Consider the following 26,567-nt stretch of genomic DNA (forward strand, 5'->3'; position numbering starts at 1 on the left):
GACCTGTTTTTAAGAGTTGCTCCTACAGGTGCTGTATAGAATCTGATCGATAGCACCATAACACAGTACTACAGGTAGCACTATAGCTGTCACATCTTGTCTAGCAAGCTAAGAGACAAGGACTGGTTTGTGCCATTTGGGGAGGCTGTTTGGCACTGTTAGAAGCTAGGAGCTGACTAGACGGAAAGAAAGAAGTCTCACTGAATAGATGAGAGTAAATCTCTCAGTAGTAATCTGTTCTCTGTATAAGCCATGCATATGGGTAAATGACCAATAGCTTTACTAGTCTCTGCACTACACTTCTTTAAAAATCCTAAATAATAACTACAGCTGAATACATTCTTTGTTTTCCTCAGATGGTATTATGAAACTGCTAAGATAAGGTATAATTCAACTGTCAATTTAAAAGATTAGAATTATTAAATGATAGCTATGTTACTGTTTGTGTCCCCGTGGAGCAGGTAAAAGTTGAGTGTTAGATCAGCACTAACATTCTTAAGAATGTAATTCAGTTTAGAATAGCTTGGCTGTATAAAACCCCTGTAAAAAAGTTCACATTTAGCATCTAAAGGATTCACTCATTCTAGTGCAACTCAACTTTTAAAATTACTTCTTTCATTAAATATGATGAAATTAACTGCGTGACGAATAAAAAACCCAGTCTGTAACAGATTATAAGGCCATCTCTTAGTATTAAATGCATTTTTTCTAACCAACTAGCAGAATTTCCAACAACTGTTAGTTTTCATTTGTGGCATGGAGTGAAAAATGTGCATTTCACAGCTGGAAATCCCATCAGTGTTTGGGTTCCCCAACAATGTGTAGTCTTCCCCAACAATGTGTAGTCTTCCCCAACAATGTGTAGTCTACAATGTGACAAATTATTTTCATGTTCACAGACTATTATACTTCAGACTAGGGGAGGCAAAAGGGAAATGGAGTGAGAAACTAGGTGTTGGGTGCCCCTGATTTACTAATTCAGCTTTGCATGATAGTGCAAATGGGCCCAACTATCACTGTGCACTGATAAGTTAATTTGTGTGTACCATGAAAATCAGCCACAAGACATTCCATCAAAGCAAGAAAGACCATGACACAGTAAGTGTAACTTCATAGAGCTATAGTCTTCAGAAATATTCTGCAATACTTAGCTACTTAGGGTATTTTTCCCTACACCAGAAAAACCTCAGTTTTGCACTGCAAGAAATTCCAGCCATCATGTCACGCAACCATCCAACTATTAATCCATCATACCTGCAAAACACTTTCTAGTTTGGTTGTTTCCTTGAGAAGCAATTCATATTCACTCTTGCAAGTTCTGCGGATATCATCCTTCTCACTTGCAAGTTTTTGATGTTGTTCTTTCCACTTCTGCTGAGATATACGAAATCCTTTCTCAGTCTCTGTCACTTTCTGCTGAAGTTTCTCATTCAATACTATTGTTTACAGAAAAAAAGAAAAGACAAGTAGCACTGCAAAGCATGTTTAGAAAAAAAATGAATAATTATAGTCAGTTCTGTGTATTGTGATGGTCTGTGGAACATAAACACTTTCAGCACCACCTTTACTACAAAGAAATAATCAAATTTTGCGTTCCTGCAGCATCCTTCAGAAAAGGACTTAGACATACCTGAGATTTTTATTAGTGAAAACTCTTCTCTTGGAAAAGAATAAAAGTCTGCAAAAAATCTTTCAAGTGAGGTCTCCACTGCATGGATGACTTAATTTCAGATTTCTATAACATTTGGCCAGCTCATCTCCAAGTGTCTATTTAGTATAGATATTAGTCAGTATCAAATAACTTAGAGCTCAGTTTACAGTGACAGTAATGATAGGCCCCTGCCCCATGAAAGGAAATATAGGAAAACCTAAGACATAATGGACTAGCAAGCAAAGGCTCAGCTTTTCTAAGGAAATACACCAGTTCTCAAGAGAATTTAATCTTCAGTAAATGTTCCGAGAGAAATGTCCCCATTTCTTCTCTGAAGAAATGTCTTCAGAGACTTTAATAATCAGTAAATGTCCCGAGATAGGGGAACATTCTGCAAAAGCCTGCATGCTGCGGAAACCTTCATTAGCAATGCCTCTTCATTTAAGCAGCTTGTCTAGGAGCTTTTCCTTCTTTTATAAACTGGTATTCAGATGAAAATACTTTGTATCAGCTTTTCATTCTGCCTAATACAACTAGCTGCACCAGCATTTAAGTGACCACCACTTTCTTGCAGATTCTTTATTTCAGATTCATCCCAGTTTTCTGAAATTTCTTGCCAGATGGAGAAGAATAAAATGAACAGAGGCGGAATATTAAGATGACACTATAAAGGATTAGTGGACACAATAATGGAAGAGGACTGACAGACAGGAGAAAAGCAAACAACACTGAGAACAACAGAAAAACTACTTGAAAGAAACAATGAAGAAATCAAGGCAGAAATGAGGCTAGGCTGGGGTCACAACAAACACCAAATAAGGTGAGAAAGGCTCCAAGTGACTGGGGAAAACATACAGTAAGTCATAAACTACAAAAGAATTGAGAAGCAACACCATGATGATTTGACTTCTCTGGAACCTGTAACAGAAGAAAAAGAAAAAAGAAAAAGAAAAACAAAACAAAAACCACAAAAACCTAACAACAACACAGCAGTATGAAGAACTTCAACCAACATAATTTATTGCCAGAGAACAGATTTCTAATTACTGATTCTGGTACTTAGAGAAACTAACACCACATAGAAAATATCCCCTTCCCCTGCAAAAGCTCTCCTACTCCCTTTTTGCTCTCCAGCCCCCTCACCACACATTTGCTCAGGGAGGGAACAGGTAGAGCAGCAGACTAGAGTCACTGTGCTGTGGTTTCTCCACCAGCAACAGTCTCTGTTGAGTCCTGCCTCTTGGTGCCTGCATGGGCAGTCATTACTTCAGCCTCAGCTCCAACTCAAGCTCTGCACCTGCCTCTCCTGCTGTTTCTTTTCTTTCTCCTCTTCTTTTTCTATTCCTCTCAGCATTTACCACCTTTCTGAAACACATTTTGGCAGGGTGGCCCTGCACTTACAGGTTGGTGCATGGGTTTGGATCTGGCCAGAACCATCTTCAGGCAAACCCAGATAGTCCTCCCACACAGGTTGCCCTCCAGAGCCACACCTACCACCAACACTTGCCAGCTATCCCTGGTACAACAGGCAACAAGTTTTCTAAAACATAAAATACATCACAAAATTATATTTAAAGTATTTTAGAATACACACACACTAGTTCTAAATTGGCAAGCAAACTGGCAGCAAAGTAAACATGCATAGAAAGAAACAAAGCTTTCCTTCAAGTGAGAAACTAGCACTTGGAAGTTTGCAGCTTTCAGTCATAAGGCAATTTCCAAAGGGAAAAAAACAAAGCCTTCTTCCAGTTTGCAATCCATAAGATTTTTTTTTTTCTTATTTTTTTTTTTCTTTTTGTGTTCTTTGAAGGAATGAAAAGTTCAGCTTTTTAATTATCTTAAAAACACCTGGTACCATAAGTACTTGCAAGTTTCCAAGTCTCCTTCAATTCTTTGAAGGATAATACCTCCACCAGAGAGCTTTAAACACTTCATGGAACATGAAAGGCTCAGAAAATTCACAAATGCACCTCCAGTACTTGACTAGAAATATAGTATACTTACTTAAAATGAACCTCACTTGTAAGAATGAGCAATCTCTCTTTGTTGAGGAGGACCAAGAAAATATGAGTTTCTGAATATAAAACTAGTAGGAAAAAAGTGTCTAGGTAAAAACCTTTCCTTCCATACCTTACTGTGAAAACACACATGTTCCACTACCTATAAAAAGAGAAACAAGTTTCATAAGATGAAAAGAAGCTGGACACTAGCAATGAAAAGCTTGAAACCTTTGAAAAGATGAAACAAAGAAGCAGCAGGATGAGAACTTCTGGAAAAGAAGATACAGTAAATAGTGTAAACAAAATTAGCTCAGGGAGGGAACAGGTAGGGCAGCAGACTAGAGTCACTGTGCTGTGGTTTCTCCATCAGCAACAGTCTCTGTTGAGTCCTGTCCTGAGTCGAATGGACTTTTTTTTTTCCCCCAGAAGGGGAAGAGGAAGAACTGCTGGACTTAGCAATACCCAGGACATGGTGATAGCCACCAGTTCTGTATAAGGACAGCAGTGAAAGAGGGGACAACAAATGGTAACCATCAAGAGGAAAAGGGGTCAAAAGGTTTAGCAGGATAGTTTTAATTCACAATAGAAGCACAGAACCATCACGGTTGGAAAGGACCTTCAAGATCAAGTCCAACTATCAGTCCTACAACACCTTATCCACTGAATCATCTCTTGAAGCACCACATACACTCATTTTTTAATAACCCCAAGGACAGCAACTCCACCACCACCCTGAGTAACCTGTTCCAGTGCTTCGCCACTATTTTGGTAAAGAAATTTTTCCTAATATCTCACCAGAACCTCCCTGGCATAGCTTGAGCCCACTTCCTTTTGTCCTATCGTTAGTCACAAGGCAGAAGAGGCCAACATCTGCCTCGCTACAACCCCCTTGCATGTAGCTGTACAGAGCAGTAAGGTCTCCCCTCAACCTCCTCTTCTCCAGGCTTAATAGCCTCAGATTCTTCAGCCTCTCCTCATATGACCTGTTCTCCAGACCCCTAATCAGCCTAGCTGCCTTTCTTTGCATCCTCTCCAGCACTTTGATGTCTTTCCCATATTGCAGTGCCCAAAACTGCACACAGTACTTGAGGTGCAGCCTCAGCAAGGCTGAGTACAAGGGTAAAATTGCTTTCCTTGTCCTGCTGGTCAGACTGCTCCTGACAGATTCCAGGCTGCCATTTGCGTTTTTGGCAGTAAGACACAAGACAGCAAGAGTGTTTAAACTCTTACAAGTTCAGAAAAACAGATTGATAAGAGATGGGAAAGATAGGACAGATCCAAGAAAAACAGATGCAAGAAGTAGAAAATTTTTTTAAGTCACTGCTTCTCAGTTGTCTCGCTGACTTGGAACTGAGTTAACCTTTGTTCCATTTTTACTTTTTTGAATCTTACCTTGCAGTTCCACAAGTTTGGTTTTCACATCACTTAACTCCTCTTCTGCAGAACACATTTTCAGGCGAGCATCTTTTCTGGCAATTGCCAATTCATACTCCAGACTTCTTCGAACAACTTCTCCTTTCTCAATTTCCAACCGTAATTTGACTATCTGGCCTTCATAGTTAGACAACTAGAAAATAAATTTGTTTCAGAAAAGTGGCAACAATGCCCCTTTGAAAAAATGCTACAGAAATATATCTACAAAATATTTTTAAAAGATATTTTGAATTTCATTTGCAGCTGCATTCTAATTCTACTTGAGTTTGAAATATAGGTCTTGTAGATGCAAATTTATAGAGACTCTAAGCACTTTTGCTATTTTCTATGTAAACTGTTCCTAGATGAATTTCATGTAGAGTAAACATACACTTCCATTTTCAAAAAATACACTACCTTGAGAAAATAAAAGTGGTAATACTGTTTTATCTTCCATGTGCACTTCAAATGAAAAACTGCAGAGACAGACTTTCTTTACATTTTATACTTAGAAAAAGAGTCATGATGGAACACGAGACTATGTGACATCTACTAACTCACAAGTATATCTATGAACATAAAACTCAGTCCAATAATGTTCAGAAGTCAAACAGAATGCTATCAAGTTTAACAGGCAAATAAGAATGGAAAACACTTCAAAAATTGTTCTTACCCAGATTAAAAAACACAGCACAGCCACTGCTACCAAAAAAGTGCATCCAGAAAATCAAGTTCAAGCTATTTTGACACAAGGAGTTATAAAGTATATAGTACGTGTTTCTTGAGAACACCTACAAAGTAGCACCTTGACTAAATAACATTTCATATAGTTAACTTGAGCACCTCCACTATCTGTAACTATACGGGAAATTAATAGGGAAAAAACCCACATCTCTCAAGTAGTTTTTGCCTGAAACGCAAGCCACAAAAGCAAAATGGTGCAGGAGATCCTTGTGCATATTCCGCTTTCAAATTCTCTGTGCAACATGTGGTTTTCTGGCTTTTTACTTAAATACAGATTATTCCTGACATCCATTTTATAAAATACCTCCACAGTTGATGAGACAGTGGGAAAATATTAATAGCAGCACAACAGCAAGTCACTGAGAGAGAAGCAGGAGTCTCTTAATGTGGATACACGACCCAAAAAACAAAAAAATATGAAATGCAAACTTGGTTTACTGGCTGGACTTAGCCCAAGACGGATAAAAGAGCACCCACACCAAGTGTTCCTAACAAACTGCGAAGACCAGAATTGTGACCTATAGCAGCAGAAATACTTCTGCTCCATCACAGTTTAAACCAGGACATCAGCTGCCAGACTGGTATTAGAAAGTGTGGGGACTGTTCTTTGTAACAAAAGTCAGTTACAGCTACTGCTGCACTCACTGCCCATTTTTCCTATCCATACTGCTGTGAAAGCTGATATTCAAGCATTCAGGATAAAGACTAATTAAGTATTTTCTAACTACAGCTTTATTTCAATACTAGTTTGCTACAATGGCATTAGGGAAAACCTTGGCAGTGCAGGTATGGTATCTCCCTGTGAATGAAGATCACATTAACATGTATGAAGTTACTGACCAATTTATCACCACAATTTTACATTACACACTGGAAGATCATTAAAGGATACCCTAGCTGGAACTGATGTACATACACACAGAAAAATACTATACTAGGCTTACAAATTGCACATGATTTCTGCCAAATTAAAATTATGCTCTAATTCCCTGCAAAAAAAAAAAATCTTTTTTACAAGGCTAGGTTCAAGTTGTGGCTTTCATTTATTTGTGTCATTAAGCAATTATATCTAACAAACTACAGACAGTGGCAGCAACTCCATCCCCTGCAGCTGTCCCCTGCTGAAAATTTGCTCTGTTTGGTGAGGTCTGACAGTGACACCTTCCTTTTTTCTTTCTTTCAGCTAATGACTGTGGTCTTGATAGACCATACAAGAGTATTATTTTAACAAAACAATATTACACTTATTCCAAGAGTAAAATAAAGCAAACAAGAAAGTCCTTACTTCCTTATTGTGCTTTATAGTTAAGTCTAATTTTTCCTTTTTAGCTTGACAGAGTTTTCTTCTCAGATCTTCAGCAGTCTCCAACTCTGATTCATCGTTACTTTGTAGGAACTGTGAATCACACTTGGCATTACATAAGCTGCAAAATATGAATGTTTTCAAAAAACATGAGTATTCCTTTTAACTTTTAGTACTCTCATATCTCAATGATCAAATTGTGAGCACAAAGTTCCAAACATCCACTTAAGTGAAATTGTGCCACGCAGCTGTAATCAGACTATTACTCTTTGAAAAAGGGGTTATATATAGAATCGCTTGAAATAGATATGGAGCAACAGAAACTTCAAACACATGAACTCTGGATTTCTCAAAGTTAATTTAAGCATAACATGGGTTTTGTTATTTTTCATTATCCTTATTACTGATTAAATAACCATCAGGATGCTTAAAAATCATCATTCCAATCATTTAAATTAAAATTACTAGCAAGCTTTTATTTGTCTCCTGCAGTAAGGCTCATTTTTAACATGGACTACCATCTCAAAGCCACCAGTCATGAAACAAATGCACATATGTAGAACAAAAATCACTTTTCCACGTTTTTTTCTTCAAAGATACATGCATTTAAACTACATGCAAGCAGTTGATCTGTACAAATACAATACAAATTGGAGGGCCTGTCCTCTAAAAATATGCATTATTTTCACTTCCACTACAATTTCAGTTAAAAAAAAAATCTACTCGACAGTCAGCAGGATCAGCCCCTGACCACAGTCTTATGTGCAATTATTGCAAATTCAAATTGGTCAACTTTTTAATGTCTTTAAAAAAAAAAGTATTCACATGATTTTACATATGGCAGTTTTAACAATTTTGTAAGACTGGCTGCAATAATTAGTTGCTCCAAACAAAAGCACAAGTTGTCAGGACCACTGAATATGAAACATGCCGTAAAAGACAGATTATTCAACTAACAACAAAAATGGTATCAATTCATACAAAAGTGAAAAAAACTAAAACAGCTTACTTTTGACAACACAATTCTTAAGTATTACTTACAGAAATTACAGTCTCCTGGGATTTAATGATTTGGGTTTTTTAATCAAAACATGATGGCTTTACCCCTGTGTTTGTGAGCAGGTATTATTATTAATACTTTCCATAACTGAGAACATTACCAGATGATACACATTTTTTCACATAAGATGACTAGCAAAAAAGACATAAATGTCATCAACTAAGGTAATTTAGATTAAGTGTTGCCTTTAAAGGCATCACTAATAACAAGTGATGCAATTTCAGGGGTTTAGCAGCAGGCTATATACATTTTATAATTTGATAAGCAGTAAGTATATTTCCATTTAAAGATGGACTTCATAAGATAAGAATTGTATGACACCAGTAATAGTTCCACGGGTCACCATGTACTTAACACATTTTATATAATAAATGTAGGTGACAAGGACCATTAAAACCTGCATGTACTGCAAGAAAACCACAGGCACATTATTAGTTTTCAGTGTTTACTACAGCAGAAATACCCCAAGAAACCAACATGACTCATAGGCCAGAAGATCAGGAACAAAGCAGGTAAAATCACATACTAACATTTTAAGCAGCTCAGCTACTGCAGAAGACACAGTGGTAAGTCAAGGAGGAAGAAGGATCTGAACAGCTGGAGCACCTGTAAACTGTATAAAAGCTTTTCTGCGAATATCATGTAATAGATTTGGAAGACTTTTATTTTTCTGTGACTGACAGAATGAGAGGAAATAAAGGCAAGTCATTTTACTCAGAGATTATGCTACAAATAACAACCTCAAGGAGCACCAAACTCAGCAAACCACAGGTTAGGGAAGTTGAAAACAGGAGAACTAAGGCAAACAAACAAGGGTTTATGGAAAGGATATTCAGTGTTCATATATTGAATTTTGCTTTCTCTAAATAATAGGCAGTCTAGTATAATCAGACTTTGAATAGTGTCAAATAAGTCTCACAACTAAATAAAAAGAATCAATTAAAGTATGATTTAATTATGCCAAAGACCAAGAACATATCAGATTATAAAATAAAAGAGCCAGGTGCAAGAATTAAAACTGGCCTCTATCACCTCAGCTAATGCAGAAAACCATTCTATAATGCCAGCTTATTATTTCTAACTGCAGACAGAAACTCCCTCTAAGTCATGTCTCTTATGGTTGTGACAGAATTCTTGCATACCAGATGGCCAGTATGCAAGCCTTCAAGTAAATCTTTTCATCTAATGACAATACTGATAAGGCACACCTTGCATGCATTATACTGTACCTGGGTCTTCTTCAGTCTGAATTAGAGATACAGAAAATAAACCACAGAAACACGAACCATATTATTAGACTTTAAAATACAGAAGTGGAGCTCACCATTTAGCTTCTATGACAGTGTGGCTAACCGAAGAGGATGAACTCATGACGTCCAATATGCAGCTTTTTAAATCCATAAACTTTAGAACATTAACATCCTCTTCGACTGCATACACTTCTACTTGACAAGCTTCAAAAATTCCTCTTTTCCATGTCATAAAAACATTATAACCTGTAACAGATACATACTTTAGTTTATTTTGCAACGTATTTTGTAGAATATCTGCTACCAGATTTAAGAATGATGCCAGCGCAAAATCATGATTGTGCCCCTGCATTCCCTATTCTCCCAAGAGGATCACAAACTCCATTTATCTTCAAAGTAGATCAAAGGGAGACAAATGCATGTACTACTATTCTTTAAGTGGGTCAAAATCCAAAGTTTGCTGTTTTATTGAAGCCTTTAACATAGAAAATCCTCTATTTTGTAAGCCTGGAATCTCCTACTAGAACAAATTTTACTGCATCAGGTATTATAGCAATATATGAGTATACCTGAAGAATACTAAATTAACTATAGTTCAGCTCACCTTTAGAAGAAACTTACTGCCTTAGTGTTACTGATAAAAAGAAATCAATACAGACAACATCTTTATAACAGACCTTAAAAAACTCAAAGACTTACTGCAGATTGAACGGCAAACTCATTTGGGAGAGCTTTCCATTAATTAAAGTAAGGTAACATGAAGAATAAGCTGTATTCAACAGTCGAGTTTAATCAGCCATGAAGGTTTGATTTTTAATTCCACAACAGATAGACATCCAGACTAAAGTTAAAAAAAGTTAGCCCAGACTCTATCTCTACCCACTTTCGCCTGTGGACACATGATTGCCATAACCTGTTTCTGTTGGACTGAACACAGAAGTACTTATTTTAAACAGAAAGGCATAACAGGTGGTGCCCAGAGTTATCATCATACTGCTTTATATTCAAACATTATTATTATTCCAAAGTTTCTTCAAAATCAAGTGGAGTAATATGGGAAGAAAAGTACAATGAAGCTTAATGGTTTGTTTCAGTTTATTAATGAAGAATGTCTGGATGAATCTTTTTTGATTTTTAAGATAAACCCATCAGAATTCACCTTGGTACATCTGTTTAAAAGCCCCAAAACACATAGCAAGAGAGAGCACACACAGTAGCAAGAGAACGTGATTCAGCTTTCCTTCCATCTCAACTGAGAAAATAGTGGAAAACCTTGTTTTCAAAGTACAGACAAGTTTGTGGTACAATTGCTAGGCCCATGTTAATGTGCATTAAATCATTAGTAATGTGTAAACTAAGAACTCAAACTTTACATGAGAGCAGAACAATTCTGACAGCATATTTGCAGTATTGTACTCAAAGATCAATTGCTTGTGTAAAAAGAAATTCTAGTATCAGGGAACTGCATGGGAAATACATCTCTTTCAACTGTGCCCAATTTTCACATTAAGAGGTAGCTGTGAACACTGAGAAACCAGTTTTTCATACCGTCCTTTTAAGCTTTGTTAAAACAGACACAAAAAAAATCTCATAATAAGCAGCAGGAAAAAAATGTGGGTGCAACTAAAAAGCCTTCTCAGAAATCTGTTTTTTTTCCTCAAGAACAGAATTCACCCAACAACCAACAGGTGAAGTGAAAAAAAATTTCAAATGACATCCACATCATTCTGTAGCTTTTAAACTTCCAGAAATTACAATTAAGTCACTTAGGAAAAAACAATCTGAATTTTTATTTCTGGGAACACTGATTTTTCAATATGCAATATTCCTCTGTTAAAAGACACCTCAATAGCTATCCTATTAGTACACAAATGGATGCACTCCAAAAGCATGCTATTTCAGTTATGGGGGGAAAAAAGCACTTAAGTGGCAGAAGAAAAAAAAAAAAAAGTATTCAAGCTGCTTGCAATGGCTTATAGGAGCCTGATAAATAAGTGAAGGATAATAAGAAATGTTTGCTTAAGTTAATACATTTGACAGTTGTTACCTACAAAGCTTCCATATTCTCCTCGTGAACCTCTAAATACCCTCTAAACTGCTTTAGAGTGCGTATTAGGAAGAAATTACTGACTGTGGTGGTGGTGAGACAGTGGCAGAGGTTGCCCAAGGCAGCTGTGAATGGCCTTCCCTGAGGTGCCCAAGGCTAGGATGCATGTGGCTTTGAGCAACCTCGCCTGGTGCAAAGCTCCCCTACCCGTGCAGTGTGGCTGAAAATAGGAGAACTTTGCAGGTCCAGCCTAAACTGTCCGACGATATTCAGAACAAACCCAACCACGGGCTCCAGATGTACCACTTTAAAACACAGAAACCCAGGCATAACTAAGAGAACTGCACCGGGACCTCTAAAAACTCACCAGCAGCTGCTTCAGATGAAAGAATCACTAGATTAGCATTAGCAGAGACCTAACATTTTACGCAAGCTCCGAGCCGCAGCCCCCAAGGCCGCCGACTCCAGGCTGACCCCCGGGACGCCGCCGGCAGAGGCGGAGCGGCCGCAGCAGTGTCCGGCGGGGGGTACCTGGCAGGCCGAGGCGGGGCGCGGCGAAGCGTCCGGCTGGGGGTAGCGGGGGACAGGGCTTCCGCGACGCCTCCGCGCAGCCGCCGGGGGCAGCCAAAAGCCTCAAGAAAGCCGCCACGACTGTGCGCTACGTCTACCGAGCGCCGGCAGCACTAAGGCAGGCGGGCCCCGGAGGCACCAGAGGCGGCCGAAGGCACTGCCGAACCGTACGTGAGGCTGCCGCGCCGCTGCCCGCGGGACGAGGGGATCCCGCCGCCGCGCCGCCCCCTCCCGCCGCGGTTGCTATGGCCCGGGGGAAAGGACGCGGCCCTGCCACGCCCCGCCGTGCGCGGGACCTTCCCCGCGGCTACTTCCGGGTGCGGCGGCGGCGGCGGGAAGGCAGCGCGGGGCTGAGTGGCGGGAGCGTAGCCGCGCATGCGCGGTACGGGGAGTGGGGGGGAAAGAGGAGGGGAGGGGAGAGGGGGTGCGGGCGGGCGCGGAGGTCTCCTGAAGGTGGACCCCGAGGCTCTGCGGGTCCTCTCTTTGCCTCTTTCCGGAGGGCCGAGCCTGGGGGCCCGTCGGCCGGCATTCTGCACTCTGCCAGCCCGCCTTCGGCCCACCCGCCGGTGCTGGTTTCAGCCCTCTGGGGAGCGGAGGCGCCATAGCCCCTGTAGCGCCCCTGTAGCGCCCCTGTAGCGCCCCTGTAGCGCCCCTGTAGCGCCCCTGTAGCGCCCCTGTAGCGCCCCTGTAGCGCCCCTGTAGCGCCCCTGTAGCGCCCCTGTAGCGGGGGCACTGCTGGGGAGGCCTGGGCAAGGGTCTCGCCGCCCCCGCGGTTTCTGCCGCCTCCCTCCCTCCTTCTCGACCATCTTAGGAGCTGCTGCAGAGCAGCCGAGACTCTGAGTAGCAAACTCCTTTGTGAGTTCTCTCCTGAAGAGGCAGCGCAAGTTTCCAGGCAGCAGCGGGTGTTCCCCCCCCAGGCCGCGGCACTCCGGGCTGGGCAGTGCGGCTCCCAGCGCAGGCTCCCAGCGTCACCCCTGTGAGCATCGGCGTCGGGCGGCTACGAGCAGCGCCGGTGGCATCCCCAAACACCTCTCCGCGGGCAGGAGAGCGGCTGTACCCGCCTTGACAGCGCTGCTGGCCTCTGGGCATGTCTGCATCAGTGCAACGGCAGACATGTTTTAGGGACACTTACAAAGTATGATAGGGAACATGCGTATAGAAAATTAAAACCATCAGCTAGCCTGGGGACTGAGACTTATGTGGCCTCAAATACGGGGTGGCACACTGTTCACCCTGGTTTTCAAGAAAACCGGGTCATGATTTTGAAAGATGATGGGACAAAGTCACTACAGGGTCAATGGCAGAGACAAGGTAACAAAGTTACTACTCCCCTCTTTCTCACTACACAAGTGGAAAGGTTCTTGTGAAACCATCCATTCAACCAAGAGACTCAAGCCCCAGAGATAAGCATACACGGCGTCAAAAAGCAACAGCGAGGCTGACTAAAACCTACCCTACAAGATGCTGGAAAAGTGGCCAAGGTATTCTTCTTGAAAGTGTGTCATAGGCTGAAGGGAAGTGAAACAATTTTGTGTTAGCATGGTCAATAACTACCATTTATATTATCATAAATATATAGATGTCAGTAATTGGACAAGCAATTTGAAAGGTGTTTTTTAATCGTATTCCTCTGCTATTTATATGTGATCTGGATTTCCACAGTCTATGAGAAATATTTGTCCTCCTGCATGTCTCTTAGAAGAGCCTTGGTCTGCACCTGAAGAGTAAAAATGTATTGATATGTCCATAGATTGACAAATGATCTAGGAAAATATAATCCACAAACAACCAGGTTAAGATAAGAAAATATACAGTCCAAAAATTACAGTATACTGATAGTGCACAGAATGTGTGCATTTTGAAAAAGAGCAAGAATATCTTCCATGGAAAACTCTATTAACCTTGTCTGCTGAAGAGATTACATAATCTGTCTTGTAATCAAAACTGATCCCAACTAATAGCGTAGTGGTGACACATTAAGAATATATATAAGACTCCAGCAAGCTTACACAACACCTTCAGTTGTGTAAGGCGCTGTTGTTCCTCAGCATTGGGTATGCAGCACCCATCAGTCTGACAGGCTGTGTATAGTGTACTGCTGCTCATGTCAGTACTACGTTCTTATCACTAAGGGGAGCTGTGTTACATCTGGTAACCCCCTCTCCTGCTTTGTGTGACTGGCTAATTCGGATGCAACGACCGGAAATATGCAGAATTTTCTTTAGTTCAAACTTTTTAAACTGAAGGCCTCAGACTTTATAACATTAAAAAAAATATACACTGGAAAACGCTATTAACAATTTAAATAAACTACAGTTTATCTTTATTTATATAATAATAATGTTTATAAAACCACATAAAAATCATTGGGGTTTTTGTCTAGTTTTGTCTAGAATTCCCCAATAAGTTCAAAATTACAATAAGGATAGTTATTTATGTAGTTAAAATCACCTTATATTAACCACAGATTGGTTGCAATTGGTTTTAACTCAGGAAAACACTCATACTGAATTCAGAGTACAGCTAGTTGCTTTGGATTACAAGTCAGCATGACTGAGTTTGTGATTGCAAGTACTGCTGTAGCACTTAAGAGTGTCCTGTCTCTTAATTTCTTGTTTGTGACCTGATCTGCATAATTGGCTTTTAGCTGTGTTTTTGCTACTTCTGTGTCATGCATTTACTTTAAAAACCTTGTGCTAAATCAAACAAGTTCTTCACCCAGATCCACCAAAAAATTGAAGATATCATTATGCTGTGGTTCTTTTAGTAACAGTATGGATTTTTTTTTTCTATTAAACATACAAGGCTTCCTCGCTGCTGTTGTTTGATGATTGGTCCAAAAGTGAAGGTGATGCAAAATGGCCCTGGGTAGTAAAGAAATACAACTTATTGGATAGTATGGAAGGAATAATAGAGATTTAACACCATGTCTGCAAGTTCTGATAGGTTTTGGCACCGTGATAGCTTACCAGGCACTGAATCAATAAGATGAGTTTATTGGCCCAAAGTAACACATGTATCATTTTTTATCTTAAAATTACTTCAGGCAGAATATTGCTGCTGCGTGCATGTAGGTCAACAAACACCTTCCTTCTGCACTGAAAAATACATCTCATATATTCACTGTGTTAGGTATTTCTTTGCAATTCAAAGAACGTTTGGGTCTAACATTTGGTCTACATATATTCAGGGTTTATGGGTTGTTTTATTTAGAAAGGTGGAAACAAATCAGAGCTCATATCACATGTGGAATTCAGTGTTAACCTATTTCTTATTTTTCAGAAAGATTTGATGATGATGTGTTTATAAACAGTGTCTCATGTTCAGGAAAAAGAAGAGGAAAACATGGTACTTTAGCATGGGTCTGGCCTTGGCAGAGCAATCAGCAACTGCTTCACTTGCACATAGGATACCAGAATGCTTCTTTTCAAAGCCTCCTAACCCACACCTGCAGGAAGTCAGTTGGAACATCTGTTTAAAAAGGCAATCTAATACATACAACTCCTTGCATGAAGGACTGTTTTTCATCTCTGAATGTCATCTATGTAACTGTGGGAGTAACTATGGGATGTTACTCTCTTTCAAGTACAAGGTCTGGATTGCAAATGCACATTTTTTTTTCTTCTTTCCTTTGTTTATGTACTTGAACAGTTTGTCTTAAATCTTAAATTTACTTAACATCTACTATCATCTAGCATCAGCAGGAGTAACTGATTTTCTAAAGCCTTTGACAGCAAGCTGCAATGGATTTACTTTTGGCTGGGATAGCATTAATTTTCTTCCTAGTAGGTGGTACAGTGCTGTGTTTTAGATTTAGTATGAGCCAAATGCTGATAACTCACCGATGAGTTATTTTAGTTGTTCCAAAGTAATTTTTGCCTCAAATGTTGAACTTTTCAGTTTCATGCAGAAGAAGTGCACACCAGATGATAAGGAGGCTCCATCCAACAGCAGAAGCTGCAGCTCAACAGATATGTACAGTGGAAACTGTAAGCCTGTGTGGAGACAGAAAAAATCCAATAACATGTTAGAAGACCTTGGACAAAAATCACCCCAAGACTAAAGAGTTGTGTGAAGAGCACCTGAAGGCAGGTGCATAGATCCCAATGGTTTAATTACCCAATAATTTATTTGTCTGAGGTCCCTCTCTGAAGGTACCCAGCTCGAACTGGTTTTCCCATGTACCATCTGATTAAATTATTTTTTTATACGAGATTCAGTGCCTAAGACTAAGATTCCAGTGCCTCCTGGAAATCAAGGGTCAACATGAAGGAGAAGGAAGAGCTCAAGAATGAGTGTATGTGTGAGCAAGGAGCTGAAAGGGGCACCCTTCATCTTACTTTGGAGAGCAGCCAGACAGAGAGGGACCTGGGAGTCTGGATTGACAGGAAGCTGAACATGAGCCAGCAGTGTGCCCAGGTAGCCAAGAAGGCCAATGGCATCCTGGGCTGTATCAGGAGCAGTGTGGCCAGGAGGTCCAAGGAAGTGATTCTGCCCCTGTACTCAGCCCTGGTGAGGCCACAGCTTGAGTCCTGTGTCCAGTTCTGGGCCCCTCAGTTCAGGAAGGATATCGAGGTCCTGGAGCAGGTCCAAAGGAGGGCAACCAGGCTGGTGAAGGGACTCGAGCACAGATCCTATGAGGAGAGGCTGAGGGAGCTGGGGCTGTTCAGCCTGGAGAAGAGGAGGCTCAGAGGAGACCTCATCACTCTCTACAACTCCCTGAAAGGAGGGTGTAGTCAGGTGGGAATTGGTCTCTTTTCCCAGGCAACCCTCAGCAAGACAAGAGGGCACGGTCTCAAGTTGTGCCGAGGGAGGTTTAGGTTGGACATTAGAAAGAATTTCTTTACTGAGAGGGTGATCAGACATTGGAATGGGCTGCCCAGGGAAGTGGTGGATTCTCCGTCCCTGGATATATTTAAAAAGAGACTGGCTGTGGCACTCAGTGCCATGGTCTGGTAACTGCAGCGGGAGTGGATCAAGGGTTGGACTTGATTATCTCTGAGGTCCCTTCCAACCCAGCCAATTCTATGATTCTATGATTCTACTGAAGTTGGTGACTGCCAAGGGACTCCTGTCCTGGCAGTTAAGTCTCGGTTGTGTGTGTGCAACAGAAAGCAGCTTTTCTTCAACACTTACCTTTAAAAAGCACTTACATTAGTGTTCTTTGGAACTTTGTCATTGTTATGGATGTCTATGAGTAATTATGCTTGCAGAGAAGGGCCCCCTTCTCACAAAAGAACATACCAGGTAAGTATTTAGACAATAATACAGTGTTTTCTAAATTGACAAGTATTTAGACCCTCTACTTTTGGATGAAACCAAGTCATAAGTTGCTTCTTCAATTAAGAACTAAAATCTTTTCAGCTGCTCTTCACTTATTTTAACACAAGGCACAAAGCTTCTAATTCATAAGGAATGTCAGATTCCAAAGACTGTTTCCAAAGGCTGAGGAAATTGAATGTCCTCAAGATACCTCAAAAGCATTACTTAGAAACTAAAATATGAACACCTTTGTTCTGTTACAGAAGACAAATGTAACTAAATGATTAAACAGAGTAGTGACCTATCTAAAAGAACCCCTGAAGACTGTCAGCTTCTGCAAAACAAAATGTTAATATTCATAGTTTTTGCAGTACTCAACACTTCCTTAGTTGAGAAAAAAAAAGAAATTTTATGTATTGCTAAACCAGGAATGATTCAGTGCAGCAAAATGAAGACATAGCTCTGGCAACATAGGTACAATTAGTAGCACAATCAAACTCATATCATCCTCTGTCCGTTATAGCTGTACAGTCTAACTTGGCCTTAATATTAAAATAACTTATGCCCCAAGTGGCCATTCATTTGTGAGTTTTCTCCCTGTCTAATTTGTTGATCATCTTCTATTTTCTGATGGGTTCTTGTCTAACTTCATAGAAAACTGCTGTTTATGTCAGGGACATGAACTTCATTGCCTCCAAGGAAAGCAGCCAAATTTGACTGGCTGAAGCAACTGGAAAGCTGCAGTTTGTTTCTGCTTGATGCAGATGGGATAAGGCTTTACAGTTAACTTTTATAAATTAATATATTACATTTTAGGATAAGCAAGCCTAGAACAAAACAAAGCTTGCTCTCTGGCAGCTGAAGTGGCTGTTTTGCGTCTGAGTTGAGTTTCAGCATCAAAACCAAGAGCAGTAAGATGATTCTTCTCACGAGGTCTTATCTTTGTGTGCAAGTAGCAGGAGGGGCAACTGGCAAAATATTTTATTGTAAAACTTCATTATCAGGCTACCATCTGATTAGTCTCTGCCCCTGTGAGACAACTTCTGTAAGACGTCTTTATTGAAGCTACTCCAGTTATCATTTTTACCAAAGTCCTCAAACTCAGACTAAGTTTAGGGAGGAGGTTTATTACAGGCTTGTGCAAAGCCGAGTGCTCTGTGGATTCCCACAAATCAAGCACACCTCCCTTGTAATACAGGGGTTCTTTCATACATCAAAAATGCAAGTGTATCTTACCTCCCAAGTACACTGATATTATTGTCTAAATACTTGTCTGGCGTGTTCTTTCATGAGAAGGGGATCCTTCCAGGTAAGCTTAGCTACTCATTCTCTGCCAGCAGTGATACCCATCTCCTGTGGCAATCGACATTCATAGCAATATAAGCTCAGAAAGCACTCCCTGCTCTTGGTCAAGGTGGCCTGCCTTTTTCAGCACCACTCTTGCAGATTTTTTGCTGGTTATCACAAAGATCTGTCCCAGTGACTTGAGGGTGTTGCTGTGTGGGGCCATCAGGTATGGCTAAACCCAGAGAGTGAGAGGCTGGCTGATTTTCAGCGCAGAGGGAGAAGTACTAGAACCAGACCCTAGGGGCAACAGGCAGACAGGGAGAAAGAAGCTGTTGAGGTAAAATCTGGATTTGAGGTTTTGTGTTTGAAGAGAGGTATTTGGGAGGGACACCCAACAAGGAGACCACCTGGAAGGCAGAAACGGGAGGAAGGCACAAGGACAGAAAAGCTGAAAACTCCGGGAAAGGGAAGCCTCTGAATGGGGCTCGTAGGGCGGGAGAAACACAAAGGGACCAGCGCGGAGAAACACACCCGTCCATCTTACAAACGACAGTGGTGATAATTAGCTACTTCTGGGCTGTTAATGAGGCGACATTTCGGCTGCGAAGGGCCCCACCGCAAGGCCCCTGACTAGAGTTGGTGAAAAGGACTCTTGGCGAGCGGTTGTGAGTAAAGCAGCACACGGCCCCAGGCCAGGCCTGTCACCGGGCTGGACATGGAGGCTGAGGTCGCCTGGCTCCTGGGGGAGCGTGGGGCGACGCCTGAATCCCTAGAGCGGGAGACGAACCGGACCAGCACACTGCACTGTGGCTGTCTCCTCTGGTCTCGTCTCGTCTCAACCCTCTCCGCTGCTCCTGCTGATTGCGAGAACCGCCGGCGGGTCCACCCCCCTCCGGTTCCTCCTCCTTTACCCCCACCCCCAGCCGCAGCCCGGCTGCCTCCCCGCCCCCGCGGAAGAAGGAATGAGCCACTTCCAAGCTGAGGGGAGAACGGGGAGGTGTGACTGAGGCTGTCTCTCTTCCTTCCTCCCATCCTGCCCAGGTCCGGACGGGCATCTGACTTCTTATGGTGTCTCCCGTTCTTAGACACAGAGACGCGAGCCGAGCCATCTGTTTTCTATAGGTTTCTCCGCTGCTTTCCCCCCGACACCCCTTCCCGCCACCCCCCCGCTGCCCGGTTGCGGAGTGCGGATTGGTACGGCCCCGCCTGGCGGGAGGAGGGCGCGCGGCCGTCTCTCCCGCGGCGACTGCTGCTGCTGCTGGTGCTGCAGGCAGAGGTGAGCTGCGTGGCGGGGGACTGCGTGGCGCTGCGGAGCGGGGGGTTGCGGTGGGTAGCGAGACGCCAGACCCCCGCGGCTGAGGCGGCGGACGCGCGGGCTGGAGGGAGGGAATGGGAGAGAGGGGGATGGCGGGCGGGCGGGCGGGAGTCCCGCTTCCGCGCCATCGCGCCTTATATAGGGGCGGCGGTGGTGGTAAGGGGGATTGGTGGGGGGTGGGGTGGGAGTCGCGGGCGGTGCATCCGTGTGGCGGGAGCCGTGCCGCCTGGGGAAAGGGAAGCTTCGGCCGCGGAGGGGGAGCAGAGCAGAGCCCTGTATGACCGGGGGCGGGCGGGCGGGCGGGCGGGCATTCCTGGCTGCGTGCGGCCCGGCCCGCCTAGGCACGGTGGCTTCGGTGCCGCGAGCGCGCCACGCGTAGGGGCTGTGGCGCGGCCGTTGGGCTTCCGGGGGGCGTTCGGAAGGGTGAGGGGCGGGCGCGGCGACCCCCGGCTGCCGCTCCGGGGCCGCCCGCCCTAGCCGGGCGCCCTGCTGATTGTCCCCTCTTGTGTTTGCCCTTGTCTCCGCTCCCCCGCCCCGGTGTGTTTTTCCCTGCAGCGGGATACCGCGCGTCCGTCCGGCAGCGCCTCGGTGTCGGGGACTGGAGGTGCAGACCCCTCCCCTCTGTTCATTTCGCCGAGCGGCAACAGGCGTCACATCAGTGAGAAAACATGAGCCGAGATTTCAAACCCGGAGACCTGATCTTTGCCAAGATGAAGGGTTATCCCCATTGGCCAGCCAGGGTAAGACACCCCCCTCCTCCGCAGCCCGCAACGCCCTCCCGCTCGGTACCTGTCCTCCGCTCCCCCTGCACCCTCCGCTCCCCCTGCACCCTCCGCTCCCCCTGCACCCTCCGCTCCCCCTGCACCCTCCGCTCCCCCTGCACCCTCCGCTCCCCCTGCACCCTCCGCTCCCCCTGCACCCTGCTCTCTTCGCCTCCCCCTCCTGCAGTCTCAGCTTTGTGTTGCCAAAAGGGCTTTCAGGCACCTGTGGAGAGCAGTGCGGCTCAACCAGGCTGCGCCTTCAGCCTCCCCTCCGCTGAGGGAGGAAGGGGGAGCGGGCACAATGGTGCCCGCGTGTTGGAAGCGGCTTCTGAATCACGTTGCGGGTCCCGTGCTTTGGTGTGCGATTGCCCGACGCGAGTCTGAGAGTCCCTTCTCCTGTAACAAGTGCCCTTCTCCAGTAGCCCTAGGTTGCCCTAATTTGCATAAGTTAGCTTTTGGAAAAGGAGCCTGCTGCTGTACGGTCGCATGAAGGTGGCGCTGTGCCAGCACCTAACTGTTCAAAAATATAGCTCCCAGATAACTGCTGGGTTGTTTTGGTTTCTTTTCTTTTTTTGACAAAGAAAAAACAGGAGTTAGGGCAAGTCTAGGCTTTAATTTTAAAGTCGGCTACACTGCATCCTGCAGAATAAGCATAAATGATAAGTTGTCCAGTCCTTTTTTGCATTCTCCCTGCTTCTCTCTAAGAGGCATGGCAAGTTCTGTAACTGCCATAGGTCACTTGACAGTTGTGGAAATGGAGATAAAGAACTATTGATGAGCTAGGTTTGTCTTAAGGTTTGTTTTCTAAAGGTCTTATTGACCTTTTTGTAACACTTGACATTTTGGCTTGGGAAGTTATCAGGTCAGCGTAGGGGCAGGAAATTCTGTTGTTTATGCTGAAGGAAGAGTGAGATTTGGGTGAAACCTAATTGCACTTTTATACCTGTAGCAGCTTGTTTCTCTCTTTGTAAAGAAAGTGAATGTTGCCACAGCATGAGTAGTGTTGACATTTTCTATCTTTGCTAATACTGTCTTAGATTCTGCTATATCTTTTAGCATATGCTTGAGACATCTTGAGGCCTGCTTAACCTCTCCGTAGCTTTTTTCTTTTTTAATGCTTAATACTTTGACTTATTTCCTCTTAGCATGTTATTATCAGTTACTTGGCTTGTATTACAGTCTTATCTTTTCCTTAGGTGGATGAAGTTCCTGATGGAGCAGTAAAGCCTCCTACAAATAAAATGCCTATTTTCTTTTTTGGAACCCATGAGACGTAAGTCCTTTATAACTAAGCATCTTACTTTTTTCATTGTAAAATGCCAGGACCAGAAGTTAACAGCTTATTTGAATGTAGTGTATTTTAAACTATGGTATTAATTAGCAGACCAGCTCTTCCTAAATCTCTTGACAAGATACACATTTCTAACATTTGCTTTATCTGTTCAGGGGAATGGTAAACTATAACCATATCATCAGAAGAAAAAAAATCCTAACCACAGTGGTACGACTGGTGTTTCCTCCTTTAGTAAGGGGCTTTTGTTACAGATACGTGTATTCTCGACACCCTCAACAGTATCTTCTCTATCTTAAATATCTCAGTATCTTAAGTGTGAGGGCAGTGAGTTGGTGTCACAGGGAGCTGTAGATGCACCATCCCTGAAAGTGTTCAAGTTTAGGTTGGATGGGGCTTTGGGCAGCCTGGTCTGGTGGGAGATGTCTCTGCCTATGCTGGGGGGAGTTGATGGCAGCTAGATGATCTTTAAGGTTGCTTCCATATGAATCATTCTATGATATAAGGCTGGGAGCAATTTAATAGGCAAGATTTGAGGAACAGACAAATAATCTTGTACTAGGGTTTTGTCTGGGTATTCTGTGTTTGGTGATTGTGAGGTTTTTTGTTTTCCTCTGGAGAGGTTTGGAGCTGAAGGTGGCTTTTTTTTTTTTTTTTTTTTTTTTTTAAGATCTGGAGGGAAAAAATGAAAAAGTGCAGTTAGCTGCTTACCTGTCAACCAGCAAAAATTTGTTTTTGGGTAATTTCAGCAACGCCAGCATTAGCTTTGAGGGGCTGTACTTCTTCCACTGCTAAGTTCAATTGTATATATGCTAGGTTACATGCTAGTTTATATTCCGTTCTGTTGTTTTGAGAGTGTGACTGTTTTTCCTGATGTAGATTTTTGGGACTTCAAATTCAGTGCTGCTTCTGGCCTGATTTATTGTGTTTTTTTTTTAAAAAGGACCAAACCCTGTAAACATGTGGTTTTAATTCTGTTGTTTTTCTTAATAATGGCAAATGGTATGTAAGCAGCTCAGAGACAGATGTTGTATATACAAGTTGTATATACAAGTACTCTGTTTCTAGCATTTTGATGAAAAGTGTTAATTTTTAATTTATTAAGTATCTATTGAAAGTGATTTAATCTGTTATTTCACATCTATCTGTTTTCATTCTAACTGTTTTCATTTTTCAATAGATCTTTCAATAGCTCAGTTTTGGGTGGGTTTTTTTGTTGTTTAGTTTAGCTAGACTTTTTGTTGTGTAAGATGTTCCTGGAATTTGATTCCGGGTTGCAAGGTATGAGTCTTGTTCATTCTTTAGTGATAATTTTTAGCAGTGCAGCAGTCTACTGTTTTTCTTAATTTTATTTCATCAGCTGATTGTTTTGGGGTTTTTTTTGCCAGCTGAAAGTACAACAGTACTGTGATCCTGTTTTTGAGAATGTGTGTGGGTTTGTGGGATTGTACTAGGGTTCTCTGCAGTCCAGGGACACAGACTGACTGTGAGGGAGACAGAAATAACTCTTATTTAAAGCTTTAAAAATATCTTTGCAAATCTTGAGAAGGATCATGGCCAATTTTGAATCTAGCTTATTCTCCTAAGACATATTAGGGTTTGTAAGTCTTCTCATTTTTTTGCAGTTTACAAAGGTAAATTCGAAATGCCTATTCCTCACTCTTTGATATTGTTGCACATTAAAGTATTGCTGTGGTCTCTTTTTTGTTAGGCTATTAAGTTCAGAGTTACTACATTTCTGAGATGCATACAAATGTCAAAGAAACCTCTTGTCTTGTCTCAGCATTTGTTCTTTAAGCATGTCACTTAACCTTGTGCTCCTGACAATGGTAATAGGTGAAACTCCCATACTTGATCTTATTGTTGCTTACAAGAGATGCCTGTAAGTAACAAAAGGAAGGAGCTGATAAAGTGGAAAAGGAGAATGCCTTTCCACGGGATGTAATTTTTTTAAGGTGTGCAGCTGTAAATTGTGACTTAGTGATCCATCAGGAACTGCGTATTACTAATGATTTTCTGAACTTTTTCATGGGAATTAAAATAAATTTGGTGAACATCTTAACTACTTCTCTTCATACAGTTGCACACCTGTGCAAAGTTGGATACTTTACATGTATCTACTTACTATCTATCTACATGCAGCCTATTTACTGTCAGTAGTGGCAACTATAGAAATCCAGATAATGAGTTTAGTCATGCTAAGAAGTCCTCATGTACAAAGGGTGGCATTTTCTAGCTGTGTGCCTGGTTACAGTAAAAAAAGAGGAGCCATGGGAAAAATGAAAACAAGACTGGCTTAGGAATAATTTTTGCTTGACTTTTAGGAATAATATTAATTCGGTTTTGCATATTACTATAAACAAGTAAAACTTGTATTTCAATTGCTATTCTAGATTTTGCCTAAATTTTGTCGAAACACAGCTAAATATGTTGCAACCTGTGGGCAGTAAACAGGTACATGCTTCTTAAAATATGCCTTAGGAAGTTGGTTGAGATTTGTTTTGTTTATTTCTATGCTGTCCTAATGTGGCCATAGTGCCTTTTCCTAAAAAAAAAAAAAAAAAAAAAAAAAAAAAAAAAGTAGTAAAATGCATACTATTTGAACAAAAGATTTATTTGGATCTGTTGTGCCAGTAAATCGCATTAGTGCAAATTTTGGTTGGTCACAGACAAATAGAAAATCACATGGAATTCTACTTTAATACCCCTCTATGTTAGAGTAACCTCTCCCTGTTTTGTTTTCTTGTTCTTTTTTCTTTTCGGCACAACCTGGTGAGCTATATCACCTTCTCATAAGTAGCCAGTTCCTGTTGTTTTTCAAAGCCTGAGCGATGCAGATAGAGTCTTATATTGGGAAAAACGCTTCCCTGCAGGAGATAGGGAAGATGGGACGCAATGCTATCTCGTCTTGTCTCTCTTGGTTTCTGTTTGTCTTCCTCCCCATCCTTTTGATCTGGTCATGTAGACTTCACAAGTGCATGTTTCCCACACAGGCTGAATGCTCTGTAACCATCTTTTGCAAAGAGGTGAGCGACCTGCAGTCTAATCTGACACAGGGGCTCACTTGGTACTTTATATGCATTAGGTTAGTGTCTTACTGCTGTAGGAAATGCGTAAGCTTTCTAGGTGTTCATATGTTTTGGGGTTGGTTTTTTTTTTTTTTCCGTGTTGTTTAATAGGGGGTAGGTCTCAAGTGGCCCTTTTCTTAAAGATCGTGAAGGAAGTAGGAGAGTGGAGCCAATACCTTAGAAAGCAAATACCAGCAATTTTTCAAATAGCTAAACCTAACAGATATACAAACAAAAAGCTGTGTCTGTGCACAGTGTGAAAATACGAATGTACTACCAAGTGTTGTCTTTTTCTGTTAGCAGCATATGGATTGCTACAGTGATTCCTAACTTGGAAGACTATGAAAGGAGGGCAGGAATTAAACATTCTTTTTAATTCTCTTCTGCATAAGGCAGAATATTGGTTCTCAGTTATACGTTACCTTTTTTTTCCAATTCCAACTTAAAGAGCTGGTAGTGTGGATGCTGTGACTTTGATATATGAGAAAAGCTACTAGGCTAAAAGCTCTAGTTACACAACTTTAAGTAGGGGTAGTGCTATGCAGGAGCACTTTTTCATTTGTCTGTTAAAGATACATGCAAGGCACTGTTAAGACCTCTACTGCAAGAGTAGCTTAAATAAAAATCAAATATTTTTAATGTTTACTTCATTTACTCCCCCAGAGGACTGTGGGAGAAACTTAAAATAAGGAACAATGTAGAGGTTTTACTGGTTAACTTTGGTAAGTCAAGTTATGAGGTCTTGTTGTCACACACTGAAAAACTACTGAATTCATACTGAGTTACAGAGCATTCTTACAAAGACGTGTATTCAAGTATTGCTTCTTCATGTCCAATACATTAAAAAGTATTCCTAAATTTTGTATTTTAACTGTATTGTTTTAATTTAATGACTTTGAAATATTTTCTCTGCTAGCTTGGAGCCATTTCTTCTTTAAATTTTTCTCTTGCCTTAAATTGTCTGGATGCAAAGATTGTTTTTTCTTGATATTTAAGCCTTAATTTTTTTCTTAGGAAGTAATGGGGTATTTTGCTTGTCTGCAAGCTACTCAGTTTTTAATTGTTCCAGTTCACCATAGCTGGTTATCTTATCAGCTGCAATCTTAAGATGCAGCATTGGCTTCTGCTTGCCCACAACCTGGTAAGGAGGGAGTCTGTATGTGTGGTGGTAATGGAAAGCTTGGGCTGTTGGAGGCAAAAGTTGAGAAAACTGAAGATAAAGCAGAATTAGTTGTTGCAGTAGTAATGAATGTCATACCTTAGGAACATTTACTTCATACTTTTTGCAAAGAGTAACCATTTAATATGTTGAATTTTGTTCTTTTTGTTTTTCATTTCCTTTAGGGCGTTTCTGGGACCAAAGGACATATTTCCTTACTCTGAAAATAAAGATAAATATGGCAAACCAAATAAAAGAAAGGGTTTTAATGAGGGGTTGTGGGAAATTGACAACAATCCCAAAGTGAAGTTCTGTCATCAGCAGGTAAGTTATGTGGAGTCTGCAAGTCTTTGTTGGTATACTGCTGAGTGAAAAAAGGCAATGAG

At 41.8% G+C, this 26,567-nt stretch overlaps 2 protein-coding genes and 1 long non-coding RNA gene across 5 annotated transcripts in view; 2 read left to right on the forward strand and 1 right to left on the reverse strand.

The window, feature by feature from the left end:
* The window catches only part of CCDC171 (coiled-coil domain containing 171), a 152,383-nt gene extending 140,013 nt beyond the window's left edge, over window positions 1–12,370 (reverse strand). For both annotated transcript variants that reach the window (XM_071730214.1, XM_071730215.1), the window contains exons 1-5: window positions 11,836–12,370; window positions 9,496–9,667; window positions 7,094–7,232; window positions 5,044–5,218; window positions 1,255–1,436 (exon numbers count right to left, since the gene is read on the reverse strand). In XM_071730214.1, coding sequence (XP_071586315.1) covers window positions 1,255–1,436; window positions 5,044–5,218; window positions 7,094–7,232; window positions 9,496–9,653 — 654 coding nt within the window. In that variant the 5' untranslated portion in view covers window positions 9,654–9,667; window positions 11,836–12,370. The remainder of the gene's footprint in view (window positions 1–1,254; window positions 1,437–5,043; window positions 5,219–7,093; window positions 7,233–9,495; window positions 9,668–11,835) is intronic.
* Window positions 12,371–14,844: 2,474 nt separating this feature from the next.
* On the forward strand, window positions 14,845–16,253 carry LOC139789971 (uncharacterized). The gene is made up of 2 exons (XR_011723319.1): window positions 14,845–15,386; window positions 15,939–16,253. It is a non-coding gene; the product is annotated as an uncharacterized lncRNA (long non-coding RNA).
* A 3,476-nt stretch (window positions 16,254–19,729) lies between these two features.
* PSIP1 (PC4 and SRSF1 interacting protein 1) overlaps window positions 19,730–26,567 on the forward strand; it is a 36,286-nt gene continuing 29,448 nt past the window's right edge. The window contains exons 1-4 of one of the 2 annotated variants that reach the window (XM_071731828.1): window positions 19,730–19,863; window positions 20,458–20,642; window positions 21,860–21,936; window positions 26,367–26,505. In XM_071731828.1, coding sequence (XP_071587929.1) covers window positions 20,571–20,642; window positions 21,860–21,936; window positions 26,367–26,505 — 288 coding nt within the window. In that variant the 5' untranslated portion in view covers window positions 19,730–19,863; window positions 20,458–20,570. Of the gene's footprint in view, window positions 19,914–20,457; window positions 20,643–21,859; window positions 21,937–26,366; window positions 26,506–26,567 lie in introns of both variants that reach the window. The other variant, XM_071731829.1, reaches the window with a different exon arrangement.

The sequence above is a fragment of the Heliangelus exortis genome, chromosome Z, assembly GCF_036169615.1.
Source record: "Heliangelus exortis chromosome Z, bHelExo1.hap1, whole genome shotgun sequence".
Classification (NCBI taxonomy): Eukaryota; Metazoa; Chordata; class Aves; order Apodiformes; family Trochilidae; genus Heliangelus; species Heliangelus exortis.